The 17037-nt window shown below is 42.3% G+C and overlaps 1 protein-coding gene across 1 annotated transcript in view; it reads left to right on the top strand.

Annotated features, from left to right (window-relative positions):
• Positions 1-17037, top strand: part of SPOCK1 (SPARC (osteonectin), cwcv and kazal like domains proteoglycan 1) — a 498679-nt gene that overhangs the window by 373911 nt on the left and 107731 nt on the right. Inside the window, exon 6 of the mRNA XM_006261659.4 lies at positions 13129-13243. Coding sequence (XP_006261721.2) covers positions 13129-13243 — 115 coding nt within the window. The remainder of the gene's footprint in view (positions 1-13128; positions 13244-17037) is intronic.

The raw sequence follows: 17037 nt of genomic DNA on the forward strand, positions 1-17037 counted from the left end.
TAGGTTTCAAGCCAGTTTGTCGGTGTTTTTGTTCTTTTTGAATTGCACCAGAGAACGCAGTTAAGCAGGGATCACGACTATCGTGTATATTATGAGTCATCTCTACCTGGTACAAATTCTGAAGACCAGACTCCCCAAAGAAGGAGTTAAATAGCTTGTTTCAACACTTGAGAAACTGCACTGATTTAGTTAAGCAGCTGCAGCTTCCTGATAATTTGATATAGGCCCTCATTGCATTAAAGGAAAAGACCCAGCTGCATCTCGGCAGCTCTCTTATAGGAGACTTGCAGTCTGGAACGCCTTCCCTCGTGCCTGGGGTTCAGGTTGCCTGAATGTTATCGTCATCGGCATAAGACAATTCCAACTGCCTGCCTCTAAATACAGCCTATGGAGGATGATTGTTATTTTCCAAGTTTCTATATATTTAGTTTACCACTGGAGCTTGTCCTGGCAAATGGCATATTTGAACCATTGAAAACATCAAAGGAGGTGTTTTGCTGCCTGGGTTCATCTTTCATTTAAGGCAGATTTATTAAAAGGCCAAAACAGAATAACACTGCAAAAGGATTAGCTGCAGTTTCATGATTTTTGAGCAAACAGACTAACACAACTTATTTATATGAGCATTTTTCAAGCAAGTCCATTCAGTGAGCCTTGAAACCAGGCCCAGAACAGGGTTGGTTTTTTTTCCCCCTTCGTTTTTGTTTGGTTGTTGCTATTGTCCTTTTTTTAGAAATCAGAAACAATGCTACAAGCTTTAACTTCAAAGCTGAAGCCAGCTTAGTCTTTATTGGTTGCTAAGTTCCAAAATATATTCGCCAAGCATCTTCACTAATAACTGCCAACTGTTTTGTTTCTCTGGGTGTTTGTCTTTCCCCACAATTGATGCATTTAGGTTTGGTTTTGGCTTTGCTTTATTCTTTACAAATTCTGAGAAGTTGATTAAAAGTACAGTCTCCGCTTTTATATTTTGCTACTACTCAGCAGGAAATATGGAACTCTGAGTGCCATTTTTATGAGTTCCCCATCATATTTGCTCCAATTACAAGCAAAAAAAAAAGCATCTTTTTTGTCACAAACTCCCCTGGGTTCAGAAAGTCAAATGTAGTCTTTATTTTCCAAGTAAAATAAAAGATTCTGAGTGCCAAATGATGCCCTCAGTGACATCTGAGCAAACCCTCTGTAAGCTAGGAGGCTTGGGCAGACCTAATTTGAGAGGAATGAGATTACAACAAGGTATTACTGAGGGCCAAGTTGACCTGCTGCATTTTATTACTGGTGATGAAGTGTGAAAAGAGAAAAACCTTCAAATCTCATGCTAGCTTGGCAGGTGTGGCAGAGATATAACTCCGTTTAAAAACTGACAAAGAGTGACATGGGATCAGGACATTTCAAGCAATGTAAACCTATCTGCTGGTACAGCTTCCAGGGTTAGAGTCATAAATTTGAATGCCTTCTCGTACCGCAAGGGAGCCCTACGTGTCTTCTGACTTGTAGATCAACCTTTTCTTGTAGGTCACTGACTGACTTGTTTGCTTTGCTTATTGAGGAAAGGGTTGGACACGGCAATGAAGATGCATAAATGTTGGGTGACGGTCTGGCTGCCCACAGGACTGCCCTTCACAGGAAGTGGAAAATTAACTGAACTTTTCTGTGCAGCTATGAGTATATCCTGACTGCATATATTTTTAACACCACAATCTGGACCTTCTCCCATCAGCTTGTTCATGGTTATGGCACAAATTACCTGACTGAAAAGGTGGGAGTCTTTGTACTTACAACAGCAAATGGGTCTAATCCTTGGGTTTCTTCCCCCACAAAATAGTCTCGACTAATTTTTGTGCCAGTGTCACTGATGAAAATATTAAATAAAGCACAAGGCTGATTCTTGAGGACGTCCACACGCAACCTCCATCCTGGGCAGTATTCCCCTGCTGTCAACCCGGTTGTCATTTCCCTTTTGCCAGTTCTTTACTCACTGTACAGTTCTAGTATTCATGCTTTCTTCCACTTAGTAAATAATTTCTTTTGTGGCACCTCATTAAATGCTTTATTGAAGTCCAGGTAGATTATAGCTATCACATTTTTCCTGCCTAAAAATTCAGTGAGCAGAGAAAGATATGAGCTTAGTCCTGTACAGTCTATCGTTGGTAAACTCATATTGCTCACTTTTGTCCCACTGTCCACTAACTTCCATCTTTTAGAGCGGTGGTTTTCAGTGTGTGGTCTGCAGACCACTGGAGGTTCACAGACTATGTCTAAGAGATCCATGAAAGATGACTAGGATCAATGAAAAGTATGTGAACACCCACACTTACAATCCAAAGGGGCCCACACCTCCATTTGGAATTTCCAAAGGGGTCCACAAATGAAACAAGGTTGAAAACCACTGTTCTAGATTATTCTTTTGTTCAAAATTCATTTCCACATCTGGAATACTATTGCATGTAGATTCTTTTCACTTTATCCTTCTTTTCTTAAATATATGCACTATGTTTGCTGTTCTCTAGGCATAGGATACTACCCCTGATTTGACAGATTCATTACAAGTCCTTGCAGTTTCATCTACCACTTCTTTCAAAATCCAGAGGTGGTGGTTATCTAGTCCCCGTGGCTTGAGTACATTTCTGTTTTCACCTTGGATGTGATCATTTCCATGTCGATACCCTCCATTATGCTTTTGTTGCTGTATTCAATATCCTTGTCTTTATTGAAAACTGAGGCTATTCATCTAGGTTTGGGGCCTTACGTAGGCCATCTTTAATCTCAACCCCATTCTCACTGCACAGCAGCCTTACTTTTTTCCTCTTCTCCTTTTATTTGTATGGCTAAAGCACCTTTTACTATTTATTGTAAGGCTCATTGCAAGGATAACTCAACTTGACTTTTAGCAATTTTCACTTGATCCCTATGCTTCTGACCTCCAAGGCAGCTTCCTTCACTGACCAATTTACTGATTCCATGCTTGATACACTTTCTGATGACTACTGATCCCCACTTCTGAAGTTGTTAGATAGGTGCAGTGCGCGATTCCTTACAAGTTTTTTCCTTTTGCTTTGGTTGCAGACAGTCTTTGCATCTTTAATTGAAAGAAAATGCAAGCCTTCTCCAATGCTAGAGTCCCTGTGCTCTCCAGTCCAGTTGATTGCATTCATTGGTTCCTTTAATTTTTCAAAGTCTGGCCTTTGGAAAAAGCAGACCTTAGACATAGACCTGTTTTTCTTTATCCTTCCGTTTAATTTAAAGTGAATCCATTTGTGGTCACTACGGCTCTTCCGCCAGGTTCTCAATGCCTACCAACAGTAATCCTAAAATCCTAAAACTCCTTTTTGTTTGATTCATTAGTATTTGCAAGGTAAATGAGGCTGGCACTCCAAGGTAACTGTCTTTGTGTACCTTCCTGCCCCAGGGCAAATGCCAGCTCCCCTTCAGTGGAACAAGGGCAAGCAATGGTCAGCTTACAGCTGACATGCTGTAAGCCCCCACCCTTGTTTACATCACAACAACTTATTTTTGTGCCCAGAATCAGTGCTCCATCTACCATTGACTTGTGACATCCCCCAGCACCCCAGGTGTGCAGGATGTGCACCCTCAGTGTTTATCAGACAAGTATACTGTGCACATGAAAGCAACTCCAAATCCATCCCAGCAATGTACAAGTATCCAGACCTGTGAAACTTCTCCAGGTCTCTTTAGAAGCAATATTCCTAACTGAAGAATCCTTCAGGGATTACACAGGTCTCCTGAGCTACTATGGGGAGGGGAGATTTGTATGTGAAGTACTGTAGGTACTCACATGCCATGGTGATGGGTCTGATAAAATCCTGAAGAGGTACCGGCTAGGGCTGTGCATAGCTTCAGTAGCTGATTCAATTCGGAGGATATTCAGCCCGATTTGGGGTGAACCTCCAAATCCAAATCAAATCGGGAGACCAGTTAAAAGCTCTGAATCAATTTGGAAAAGCTTTGGAAAAGATTCAGCCGCTTTGTAGATTCAGCCATAGACAGCCACCTGACAGACGCCTCCAGCTGGTAAGTCTGTTGGGGTTGGGTGAGGGGGGAGGGAAGATTTGGAGCTGGAGCTGGGGCTGGGGCTGGGACAAGCCACCCAGCTGGGGAAGGAGGGGCTTATTACTTGGGGAGGGGGAGGGGTGCTGCAGGATGCGGGCGCAGCAGCACTGGGAGCAGGGTCTCTGCCCTGCTGGGCCACACTTTACCCTGTCATGGGGCAGCTACCAAGTGGGGAGGCGATCTCTGCTGCCCGCCACTGCCCTGTGCTGTGTGGGGGGGCTCTGCCATGAGTGCCCAGAGTTCCCGATCACTGCTGCTGCAGCCGGTGAGTGTGGGGCTTTTTTTTTTTTAAAGTGCAGGGACTAGGCTGGGGCCAGGCAGGGGATGGGGCCGGGCAGAGCAGCCATGGATGTTTCTCCCGCAGCTCCCCCTACCCAGGGAGAAGCAGGTACAGCTGGAGGAGCCACGGGAGAACCTGCCTCTCCCCAGCTGATCCAAATCAGTGAATCTCTCTGAATCAGCACCAAATCTCCCAAAGCTGATTCAGCCGAACCAATTCGGGACAGTGATCCGAATCTCTGAATCAAATCACTGTCCTCCGAATCGGCCGAATCCGAACCGAATACTTCCCTATTTGCACAGGCCTAGTACCAGTATGCCCTTCCAATAACAGATCATTAGATGCAAGTTTGCCAGTACCTATGTAATGAGCAGAGACTGTGCAAGCAGAGATTTCATGCTAGATCAATACAAATCCTTCTCAGGTATGTATAACTCCTTGTTACTTGGAACTGATGGGGTGGAAGCTGAAGGTCATGCTATGCCTTCCCTATGTCATAGGGCGCAGTTGTTTCGCTGATGGCTGGAGCTTTGGAATGTGTGCCCAGCCACAGATCGTTACTCCTTGATTATCTTCACATTATCCGATGCCTTGTCTCCATGAGAGAAATTAGATTGCCTTTAGTCATTTGAAACATGTAAAAATGACAAATCGTTGTTCTCATTTTGATTGATAAGTGGCACTCACATGGGAATGTATCTCAATTACATGGCAGTGGCTATCAGGCAGCATCAATTGTTTTCTACTCCAGCATGTTGCTGTGATTTTCCTTTTATTAATGCTAAGACAGTGTTACTTTAGACAGGAATTGTAAGCAGCCTGCTTCAACTTTGAATAACACGATTAGCTGGGAACTGTCAGCTCCTAATTATGAATAGTTAAAAATAGAGAGAGGTTTGATAGGAGCAAAAGCAATTGAAAGAAAATATTTAAAGGAAGGAAACTAAGTGCAATAGTGAGGTGAGTTAAAGTAATTTCTCTTTTGGGAGAGTGGAAGTTAAATGTATTAATAGGTGAGAACTCACATATGCAGCTTGCTGAAGGGGTTATTATGTGGATCCCGCAGAAAGAAATCTGTTAGACATTTGCAACCAGGAAGCGTTAATCTTTCAGGTTCATTGTGCATGTAAGAAGCATTATGCAATTGGGAGAACAGGATAAGTTTGTTTTAAAATATCTCTGCTGATGGAATATTTCTTGAAAGCATTACCAAGCAGAGTAGTACATACTATAAATGAAAACAATAGGACTACTCATGGTAGCAATAACTGTATTTGCCATTTAGGTGTACCATTCTAGACCTGTCAGGACTCCTATTCATTTCGAGGGGGGCAGAACTTAACCGGAAGGATGTATCTTCACCAGGAAGAATGTGTATTCTGACCTGGTCACTGTGAAGACAAGGCTTACATGTTGTCAAGAACAGATCCTCCCATTGTTAATAAAACACTTGGTCTATCTACCATGTATCAGGCTGCAGTGCTGTGACTTAAAGCACTGGTCTGTTTTGGGAGTAGTGCACGAGTGTGTATTTTCACACTTCATTCATAAGGCTTACAGTGGGCTCTGGGGGCACACCCAGATGAGCACTCCTGTGTTTCCCCAGGGACAAATAGGAGCAGCACAATATGTGCCACTGCTACTCGTCCCCAGGGAACATGCTTGCACACGTGCTCTGGCATGCAGCAAGCTGCCCCAGGTGGGGTTGGGTAGGGTAGGCTGGGGCCAGCACATGGACTGGCCACAGCAGCCTTACCTAGGCTCTTGGGGGCCTCCGGGAGCAGGAAGCCTGACCGGCAACCGGTCAGGCTCCAGTTTCGGGTGGCGCATGCTGCTGCCACGTGCACTGCCCTGCTTTTTTCTAGTACGGGGTTTTTGGTACCAGGATCTCCCAGTGTCAGTCATCGTCCCCCACCATGCTGCAAATTAGCAGCATAGGGAATGCCTACATGTGCTGTGTGTGGTGCCACAGATGGGTCAACAGCACCACGTACCACATGTGCACGCCCATCTAGAAGTGCCCTGGGTCTTCTAATCTCCTTTAGACTGATGCATCCTGGCTGTTCCTTTACATGGACTGTCTTCAGACTGATACAATTAACTCCATGTTTTAACACTCCTCTTTCACATTGAGTGACCTGATGTCTGGCTGTTTCTCAGGGCAATTTATTTTGTATTAAATCAGAATTTTTTACTTGGATGATCTGTCCAGAGGAGCCAAAATGAGCTGATTTTGCTCTGTTCAGCTGAGCAGTTTTCCAGTAGTACATGATTATCTCCTTGGTTTCCAGCGCTGCCACTGGAACATTGAAACAGTTCAAGATGACTGCCAGCGGTAGCTTTACTGCTTCTTCAAAAATTACTCCACTTGGGAAATTCAGCCTTCTTAAGTCTACAGTTTCTTCTCCTTCACTTATTTCTTACCAGCAGGATAGCATTTAACTATAAACCTATTGCTTTATGTCAATCCACTTACCAGCTTGTAAGATAAATACACAGTCCTTCTGCGGGAAATATATGGAAACAGACCTGACATATGGAAACAGATCTGCCTTTGCCTCTTACCATATGCGTGCGCCACAGCTGAAGGTGTGATTGCTGCTGGGTAAGAATATCAGTGAAGATACAGCAGTCGGGACTTCAGCACCTGCCAGCAACCCAAAGCTCTGGCAGACACGTACAGCCTGCACTGACATCCCCTCTGCCCTGGATTCACTGCTACTGGTAACTGAACTACCTGGGAGTCATTATACTCAGCTGCATAAATTATGTGTTCAGGCTGTTTTAATAAGGGCCTCTTAGAAACCTGGTATCTCTGTAGGTTATGAATCCCCAGTCTGTTGCGGAAATATGCAGCAAGAGGGACTTTTTGGAATGGGTGTTTGTTGACTTGGCACATAATAATGGTCCTCCCTGTCAATCTATACGCAGCCCCTAAAACAAACAGGATTCCTGACCCAGCTAGCTGTAACATCTCCTTCAAAACCACAAATAAGACGCATTTCAAAAATGGCTAAATACATATTTACCCAATAGATTGCATGTGGTAATTAGGGGGCTATTCTACCATTGATACACATGTTTAACTTTTATTAATATTAATGGGGCCTGTGTACGCTGATTAGGAGAACGGAGCTCTTAATCGGTGACCTGATTGTGACAAATCCTTTATATGATCATTTTGGCAGGGTAAATTATCGTGTGTGTCTGGGGCAGCCATCTTTATACAAAAAAGAAATGGCTTTTTGACCAACCTCCCTGTTCCTTTTTCTATTGCATTAACACCCTAGACTCCCAGGGTGCTGAGTGAAATACAAATGCAAGAGAAAAAGGTAGACTTTGCTCCAAAGCTCCTGCTATTTAAGTATGAGAAAAGAGATGGTAAGTGGAGACAGACAGGCAGATGAGGAGGACAGTGCTACATCAGCGGTCAGCAGAAGGCATCTGGGCCACATCATGCTCTTTCTTGAACTGATGTACAGAAATCAGCTTTAACTCCACTGAAGTCTGCAAACACTTATTATGCGTGTGCAGTCAGTTGTTTTTTTGCAGAACCAGGGCATGAATCCTAAAAGCTTGCAGACTCTCCGCTAAAGCATATTGTTCCTATATCTGTGTCAGATGGAGATAGAAGAGGGGACCTCATCTCAACCAATAATATTTTTCTCTCAAATTAAAAAAAAAACAAACCATTTTCTACCGTGCCAGTTTAAGAAAAAAAGAAAGTACGTGGCCTTTGGGCCGAGTCACTGTATTCTCAACATAACATATAATGACTCTTTTTTTTTTCTTCAGTAAGAGAGACATTAGGAGATAGGGGTTTCTAATGGAAATAGCTATAGCAGCAACAGTAGACATTGCTTAAATGCATGGAAACAAACAGCCCTTTCTTGAAGGGGTGTCTGAATTCCAGCGGATTGTAATTATCTGCTCAGACAGATACAGAAGGAAAAAAAAATACTGATATAAAGAAACCTTGGATTAAAATATATATGCATGCTGTAATTTTCAAAAGTTTTAGTTTCTGCCTGTGGCAGGTAGTAAGCAAAAGATAAGGCACAAAATAATGAGCTTTTGTTATTTATATCTGGAGTTTAGAAGAGACACATTGGGAGTGAACAAAAGATTTTTCCGTAAACAAAGGCAACGTTGAAATAATTCTCTGCGGGAAAGAAAGAAGGTGAAGGGTGTTACACGAACGCTCGGTGTGGGCTTAGCTTGAACTCTGCCAAACTGCAAAGTTTTAAAACATCTCGTCTAGCAGGATTCAGCACTCAGCTTTTTATAATGACATGTAAATAGGCACCTATAAAATGTAACATCATATTCAAAGTCAGCACCAGTATTTTAAAGGAGTGACTTCATGGTCGTTTGCTCTGTTTACTGCATTCGCTCTGTCTGCTTTCACCCAAAGCATCTTGGTATTCATCTCCTCTCATTCAGAGCCCGCATTTCAACTCACAAGGCAAATAACATAAAGTTTCAAAGGGATCAGCAAGGTGGCAATATACCCATACCCTTTCTGACTTCAGGAGTCTGGTTCAGATCCCCTTTACTTCAAATAAATCAAGATTAATGCCAGCAGTCAAATGAGCTAATGAGAGATACAACAGTGTAAAAAGAGATCAGAGTACCTCTACAGTGATGTTACAAGGGTGTTGGAGAGATCAGAATCCGGCCTTCAAGAGCCCAAAGCTGAGAAACAGGGACACTTTGTTTGCTTGAAAGAAAATATCAGATGGTTTCTTCTGGTAGGAGGCAGGAGAAAGAGGCCTAGAAGCAAGAAGTTAGTCTAATGTAGCGAAGTATATAATAGCTAAGAATAAATTGTATGCAGCCATTTGATTGTTTTCCCCCTCAAAATATGAGTGCTTATGCAAAACACATGGCTTTAAGTTTGCTGACAATAAAAATGGAATCATCACACAATTCGGGTAGTGGATTCTCACAGGAACACTTGAGCCAAAATTCTCTCTGTAATAATTTCCCACTTCTGAGTTGAATAAATTAATTGATGAACTTCCCTTGAATAAGTTTTACCATTTTCCCCCTTGTGTGCTTTGTTGATATCTATACACATTTAGCAAGAAATAACAGAGCCAATCCCATCTGCAGTAAAAGAACAGTTCTCCGGGCCTTGGGGATCATTCTAGACGACTGTAGCTTCATACACAAAGTTAAAAGGAAACGCAGTGTATCGTGTACAACCAGTATGTGGTACCAAAGGAGAATCGCAACAGCGAGCAGTAAAATAATGATGCAGGCTCTCAAGTTTGGGGAAGTTTGATATATCTCCATGAGGTACTCCTGGATTTGATTTCATGGATTTCGTAGACACTAGGGCTGGAAGGGACCTTGCGAGACCATCGGGTCCAGCCCCCTGCCTCAGGGGCAGGAAGTCAGCTAGGGTCCAATGACCCCAGCGGGATGATCATCCAAACGCTTCTTGAACATGTCCAGAGTAGGTGCTTGAGACACGGTAGAAGGGCAATTGTAGACTGTATTTTTCCTCCATCTGGGGTTCTGTCTAACCAGTTTATCTGTGCACTGCACCCATTTTGATATAGGTAGCACCATTAAAAGGTAGCTGCTTCTAGATAAAGAATAAGGTGGTGATCTGAGTAAGACAAAAGGCAAACTCAAGGAAAATAAAATGTTTCCATGTTTTTCCTGAGAAAGATGAAAATGTGTAAAAGGACTGGCAGAGCTCTGTATTGCAAAGCCCTGTGCTGTAACTGGTACCATTCTAGCTTAATGCAGAAAAGAGTCAGTGATCCAGACGTCATTACCCAAATGCAGGACATGTCGCCAGCCTGTGTGATATGTGGTAGTAGCTTGGTGACTAGAAGGACACAAACTGTTTGTGCTTGTGTACATTATGCATCTAAATTAATTATATTATATTATATTATATTATATTATATTATATTATATTAACTGAACGCTGGATTTACGATCTTGTTCTGGTCCCGGTTAGTTCAGCTACTTGACTCTCTTCTGTATTCAGAATGTAGCAATTCCTACATTTCCCCTCTTCCCTCCACCTACCCCATCATGCAGGTAGGTAACTTTGTACAAGAATAGCTAATCATGCGAGGAAGTTACTCACATGTTTAAGTGTTTTCAAGATTTGGGACTTTACCCGCAGCTGCCTTATTCTTACTGTGCACGTTTCTATTATAGACCTTCCCTATTTTAATCCACCTCCGGTTTGCTCATTAAGATGCTGGGTTGCCATTTCTGCCGGTGAATAAGACAACCCCACAAAAGTTTCCCTGTTTCCCTAAATGAAGCTATCTTTCTTTCTTTAACTAAGTGAGATAATGGGTTTGAAATGGGTCTCAGCATCTTAAGGATAAATAAGTACTTGAATTATAATTGCTAATGCTAAGACACATCATTTACATTTATTATACATAATAAAATATGTAATTAATAGATGTTTTGTAATGGATTAAATCATCAAGCCCAGCTGCAGAGGAAAGATTTATTACTGTATTCTCAGTAGCATCTTGAAGATGGGAGACAAGGAAATTGAATCAAGGTCTCTCCCTTTTCCCGCTAAGCTGCTAGCGTTGCTGTTGTGCGTTCTGGGGAAACGTCTGAGATAAAGCAATTGTGTTTGCGTCTTTTTCGTAAAGATGAAAAATAGGCACATCCAGTTCCCACAGTCATTCGCAAACCCAGCAGAGGAAACCGCAAGCTGAGCTAAGCCGCCTGCCTGTGTGTCCGTGCATTTTCTAAATCAGAAGGGTAGAACATCACACAGGGCGCACAACCACCAGGGCGCATTGACGTTCAAAATGGGCCGGGGAGATAATGTCAACAGAATAGGATGCAGTTGCAGGATAATGGTCTCCTGCTGCTAGATTAAAGCCTGGGCAAAGCTGAGCTCTTTTAACCAAAATAAACAGAAGCAAAGCCAAGACATTACAGTACTTTCAAAGGAGGAGGCATTTATCTTGCAATAACATCCTGTTCCATTCTCTCTGCTTTCATTGTACCAAAATATTAGAGGAATATGCTGTCATTTTGTTCAACGGATGTAGCTCCAGGAGCTACAGTGGGCCACTGCATTCTGACTGGTTAGTGTTACTGCTTTATAATGTCACATCCTTAAGCCTTGTGATATGCCTACACATTTCAAAGCATAGCATGTCCCCGCAGATAGGTCTTCTTTTAAAAGGAGACGAGTTCTGAAATAAAATCCCAATGTACGGGAGAGGTTTTGCCTCTGTGACACTGTTTACAGCCTGCACAGCTTGGAAGATGGAGAGGCAGACACTGGTGACCCAAAGGCAAAACCTCCCCCTGCGTGAAATCTTACAGCCCCTATTCCGGGAAAATTGCTTGAGAAAAGAGGCTGAGTTTAGCATATCGGTTTCTGAATGAAACAATGCTCCAAGCTGGTTAACTTCTGCTTTCCAAAGTTGCTTGTTTGTAACCATGATAATAAAGCAGTCAACCCCACCCACCCCCCAGCAGTAGTGCTGTCTGATAAATTTGAGGCCTCATACCTCCTCCCAGTGAGGTCTACTGTGTGTGTACTTCTTCCTGATGTCATGCCCAACATAGCCTCAAAAAAAAAAAAAACTAGAGAGGGAGGACAATTGTAAAGACACTCTCTTAGAACAAAATCACTCATAAAATATAATTCATGTTCATGGAGTAAAATACAATACAACCCCTGCCCTATTATTCTTTTAAGGGTCCCAAAAGCAAGAATTTGACTTTTTTCATTATTATGATAGAGCAAGGGTGCGTCTATTGTTTGGAACAATAATTTCTCCATCTTCCCCCACTTAATGCCAAATCTTGTACAAGTCTCCTTGCCCTAAAGAAGTTGAATTTTGACCTTGAAGGTTAAACTCAGATAGTCAAAAAGCCTGAGGCTGAATCGGTTCTGTCTTTCCAGGTTCATCTAAGCTGCATAGATTGAACCACTAAGCAAATGAACAGACATTCACTTTTGATTCCAGAAATGCAGTCACCTGCCTGCAGTAGCCCAGGCCAGAAGTGTGGGGGCCGGGGTGCAGGGAGCACGACCCAGCATTCCCTTTAAGCTGCCCAGCCGTGCAGGTGCACTCATGCCATGCTGCCAGGTACGCCTGCATGGCTGCGCACGACACACAGCTTAGAGGGAACACGGGCACTAGCCCGCCTACCCGCAAAGGGGTGCTTGCAGGGGAGGTGCAAAGCATCCTGGGATGCTGGCAGACTGTGAGTTAACTTGAATCTGGAGGGGATCTGGGACAGAAGTTAAATGAATCAATTGAACCTAAATCAGGTAAGTCTGATTCTGTATCATCCAGGTTTATCTTAAACCAGTTGTGGCCATTTTGAAAGTGGTTTATGTGCACTGAACTTCTGTTGTGTTACAGAACTGAACTGGTTTCTGATCACTTATGCCAGTTTATGTGTAATTTCTATCCCTAGCCAAAGACATCCTATAATCCCATCAGTGCAAGTTTCCAGGGAAGATCTAAGGGGAATAGAGAAAAGTACTTTGTGATAATTAAGACTTGCTTGTCTAATAAAGTAATTCCATTTCTGGGTTGGGTTACAGGCTGGATGGTTACTCAGTGTTTGTGGATAGTGATTTTAAACAACAAGTAAGGGACTCTGCAGTAATTTTCATGAAATGTAAAATGAATTACCAAAACTCCCTCATACGAGCAATGAAGTCTCCACACTGCAGGACTTTATCTATTGGCTTCAGAGGCTAAATGCTTCCTTGGAAGTGCTGAATGCCCGTTCTTTCTTTCTTGCAATTACAGTGCAAGTTGGAGTTCCATGCATGTACTTCTGGCAAAACTATCTCAGCACGATGTGAGGGGCCCTGCCCGTGCCTTCCAGGACAGGACCGTCCAAAGCACAAGGCTGAGAAGGCAGGTGAGTTCAGCCATTGCATGTAACATTATCTGATTTTCTGTTTATTTCTTTGCTCTCTAGAAAGCTCAGGAAAGAAGTTTGCTTATTTGAAGCATTTTGGACAAAGTTCTTGTTTGAGGAAATGTTAAGGAAGTTAGTTTACTAGTGCTTGAATAATCGCTTCAAAATCTAACTTGCTTTCTAAGTGAACCTTCAATAATCTTAGCTGCAATAAAACTAACACCCACAGTGTGGCTACCGTTGGGGAATTGTGCTGTAGCCGATCTTATTGTTGAGTGAAAATACTAAAAATATTAAGTTAAAACATTGATCAATCATATTTGAAGATATAAAAATGATAAAATATGTGAGACTATAGCTTTCTAAAGACAATCTCCCTTCCTAGCAGTACTGGTTGCTGAGTGAGTTATATTGATATATTCAGAAAAGAGGTATGAAGTATTGAATGTGGAAGCAAGCTTTTGAAGTTTGGCAGATGATGTTCCAGTAGAATAAAAGACTGATACTGAATGCCCATAGATAAAAAACCAGGAAGAATCTCCTCTCCTCTGACTGCTTATGTGAGATCTGTATGTAGGTTTGAAGGGATCCGCATGGGCTAATTAAGCCCTCCATTTACCCATGGTAACAATCCTGAGCCACCTAGAAACAACCTAGTATGAAGGAAAGCTGCATTTGCAAAAAGAATTTGAAACCATCTTTGTAACTGTGGAAGAGGGAGGGCCCAATGCATAGTCTAGATAAGGTCTCTCTAACCCATGGTGCCTTTGCTGTGATCGCGAACAAGGAACCCAGACGTGGCTCATGCACCTGTATGGTAGATACTAGATTTTGCACTCTTGATGCTCTATTCATGCTACGTCTCTGAAAAACCAGTGAGAAGTGACCACAGAAGGACCAGCATTAGAGCTCCATACTTCTCACAACAAGAGCTCGTGTGATATAGAGCAGCTTGGCTTTGGTGGATTTATATGCATGAGACCTGGTAGTATTAGATCTCAGTGGACATGTCTACACATTCATTAATGCACCATAGTTAGTGTGCATTAAGTTCAAGTACCAAATTACTGCACACTACTGCACAGTAGCCTAATAATACTGCGCAGTAGCGTATTAGCACTGTTTATGGTGTGACATGCAGTATTATTATGCTTCTGTGCAGTTAGCCTCTCATGTAGACATGCCCACTGTATATCCTCACTATATCCATTCCACCCAAACATTTCTTCAACAAAAATGCGAGACAACCAGATCCTAAAGTACTTTCCCTTAGCCAGGCTGACTCTGTTTGAAATCAGTGAAAGTTGTGTTTCCAGAGACTATAGAAATTGTCACATAAAGCTAGTGTCACTTCACCGGAATTGCACTCCTTAATGAAATTCTTATTTGTGAAGGGTTTTTTTAATTAACATTCTTCCAATATTGTAAAATAAAAATGAAATGATCTAGAAAGATTCATTTTCCATCTAGAACAAAGAAGCAACATTCTCTAGCTAGGATTTTGACAGTCTAGCGTTGTTCCCTCTTTTGGAAGTCATCAATATGACTTAGATGATCCAACTTAGATGAAGAATTTTCGATAGCAAGGTTCTGTAATATTGCATATAGCTTTAATATTCCTTTACAAGGTGGTTGGTATCTTTTCATGATAAATTGAGTATTCACAATTTCACTCTCACTCAGACACACCCACCCACATACTTTTCTTCTCATAATCTGCTCCCTATATGACCTCTTTGTTGCCCTTATCAAATGTAATATCAAATTAATAAATCGTCAGTGCCATTTTAGGCTTTCAATTTCTTTCAAACAACCAAAAAAATTCTAATAACCCTTATCTTGATCAATCCAAGTTGGCAGGATGGACATATTCTGAAGCCCAGGCTCTTGTTTTGATTCCATTTTTTTTTAACTTCACCATGCAAAGCATTATCTTTTGGGATTGGATGACCCAATGCAGCTGCTTTCCTGGATGCTGCTTCCTGATGTCAAATTTGAGCTTCATAGTACTCCTGCGTTTGAACTGGTGAATTGGAGATAAGTGGTAAGAGCAAAGGGCATCTTCTGGCTCTCTGGTTAAGCCTGGTTCAGGCAAGTATTTGTGTGTAAGCGCTACTTTTGCTGTGTCGACACCCATTGGTTTGTGGGTATAAGTGCTGAAGTCATGTTTTCTGCGTAGGCCAGATTTTGACCCTGCACAGTCTTATACAATTTGCTGAGCAGTTGTTTAGTATTGTAAGCATGCCCTTTGTACATTCGCAAAAAAACAGGTCCTGAAGGGACATGAAAAATTTGCTCCAGCTAAAGACACAGACAGAATTCACCATGAGAGTCACCACTGGCATCATAATTTGAATTAAAGATTATGCAGTACTCTGTGACAGCTGCTACTAGATCACGATATCTTTAGGTGACAGGTTAAACAGATGCTTTCCTCTTAAGCTGACACGAGCTCTGAAAATTAGCTAGTAGAGACGACACTCTAGGTGGTGCCTTGTCAGTCATAGCTGCCTACATTGTTGGTCTTTACTGTCCGAGGTTCCTGATTGTGCAGCCAATCAATACACAGACCTTCGTTGTGCATTCGATAAGCAAAATGGGGGCAGAATCTGGCCATGTGTTTATAAACTCCTGGGCGCCTCTACACGTGCAAAGAGGCTGCTCCGGCGCACTGTTACAGATTAACCAAGTCTGCTGGAATGTGATCATTACCGCACTCCAGCATCACGTGTGTCAGCGTCCCCGCTCTGAAAAATGGTGGCATCAGCGCTTTAACTAAATTTCATTGAATGCGCGGGGATGCCCATTTTTCAGCGCGGGGATGCTGATACACGTGATACTCCAGGCGCTTTAATTAGAGCAGTTCCTCTCCCCTTCCCCCCACCCAGAGCATGTATATAAAGGGTTAGGAGGCTAAGCTGCATGGACTGTATTAGATATATACCCCCAAAAGAATTCGGCCCCAAAGCTCAAATGATCAAATGTCAAAGGGTACGGTCTAAGTTTGTGTCTCTCATATGATCTTCTGACCCCTTCAACATGCCTGTTATAGACCAATTAAGTCTTCCCTGGACTGACTGACCCTGACTTATACTCAGGCTCTTGACATGACCTTTGCACTTGGCCTCTTGCATGTACAAGAGTCTTAGACCAAACACTGAGGTGCTCTCAATCTTTAAGCAAAGAGCTCCCACAGATTTTCCCTAGGAATGTTACTAAAACCCATATATCAGTATGTGTCTGCAAGTTCAGTAGAATTAATTTTTTTTTTAAAGTTTGCATTGTCCCCCTACCCAAACCCCTGGCTGGAGGTTAGTAAGACCCACCCAAGTTCATGTGATTATATCAGATTTACTTTTTCCGTGATCAGTAGTTAAAAAGTGAGTACTGTTACATCTCCTGAAGGTTATCTTTTACCTCAACAGACAGTTATGTGTTTTTGAAGGACTATTCCCTGAGTTGTATTCAAGCAGACAGCTGAGAGAGCTACATGGCCATGACACACAGTCTGTCTGGTCACAAAATCAGCAGAGTGCAAAAAAATTGAACTTTTGTTTTCTCTAGATGAATGCATGTTTTCAAACCTCCAAAAGGCCTCAGTCTGAGTTATCAGTTAAGGTTCTGGTTGGTTGTTATCGTTTTATTCCCCCATCCCTAGTCATATCAAGAAGTCATCTTTGCTTTTTCCAAGATATTATCTTTTTTTGATACGAAAGAAGAGGTGTAGAAACTCATGTATAAAAGGCCCCCGTTTTCATTTCCCTTATATAGTATAAGTGTGTAATTAGCATTAT

This window comes from Alligator mississippiensis, chromosome 9, assembly GCF_030867095.1.
Source record: "Alligator mississippiensis isolate rAllMis1 chromosome 9, rAllMis1, whole genome shotgun sequence".
NCBI classification, from domain to species: Eukaryota; Metazoa; Chordata; order Crocodylia; family Alligatoridae; genus Alligator; species Alligator mississippiensis.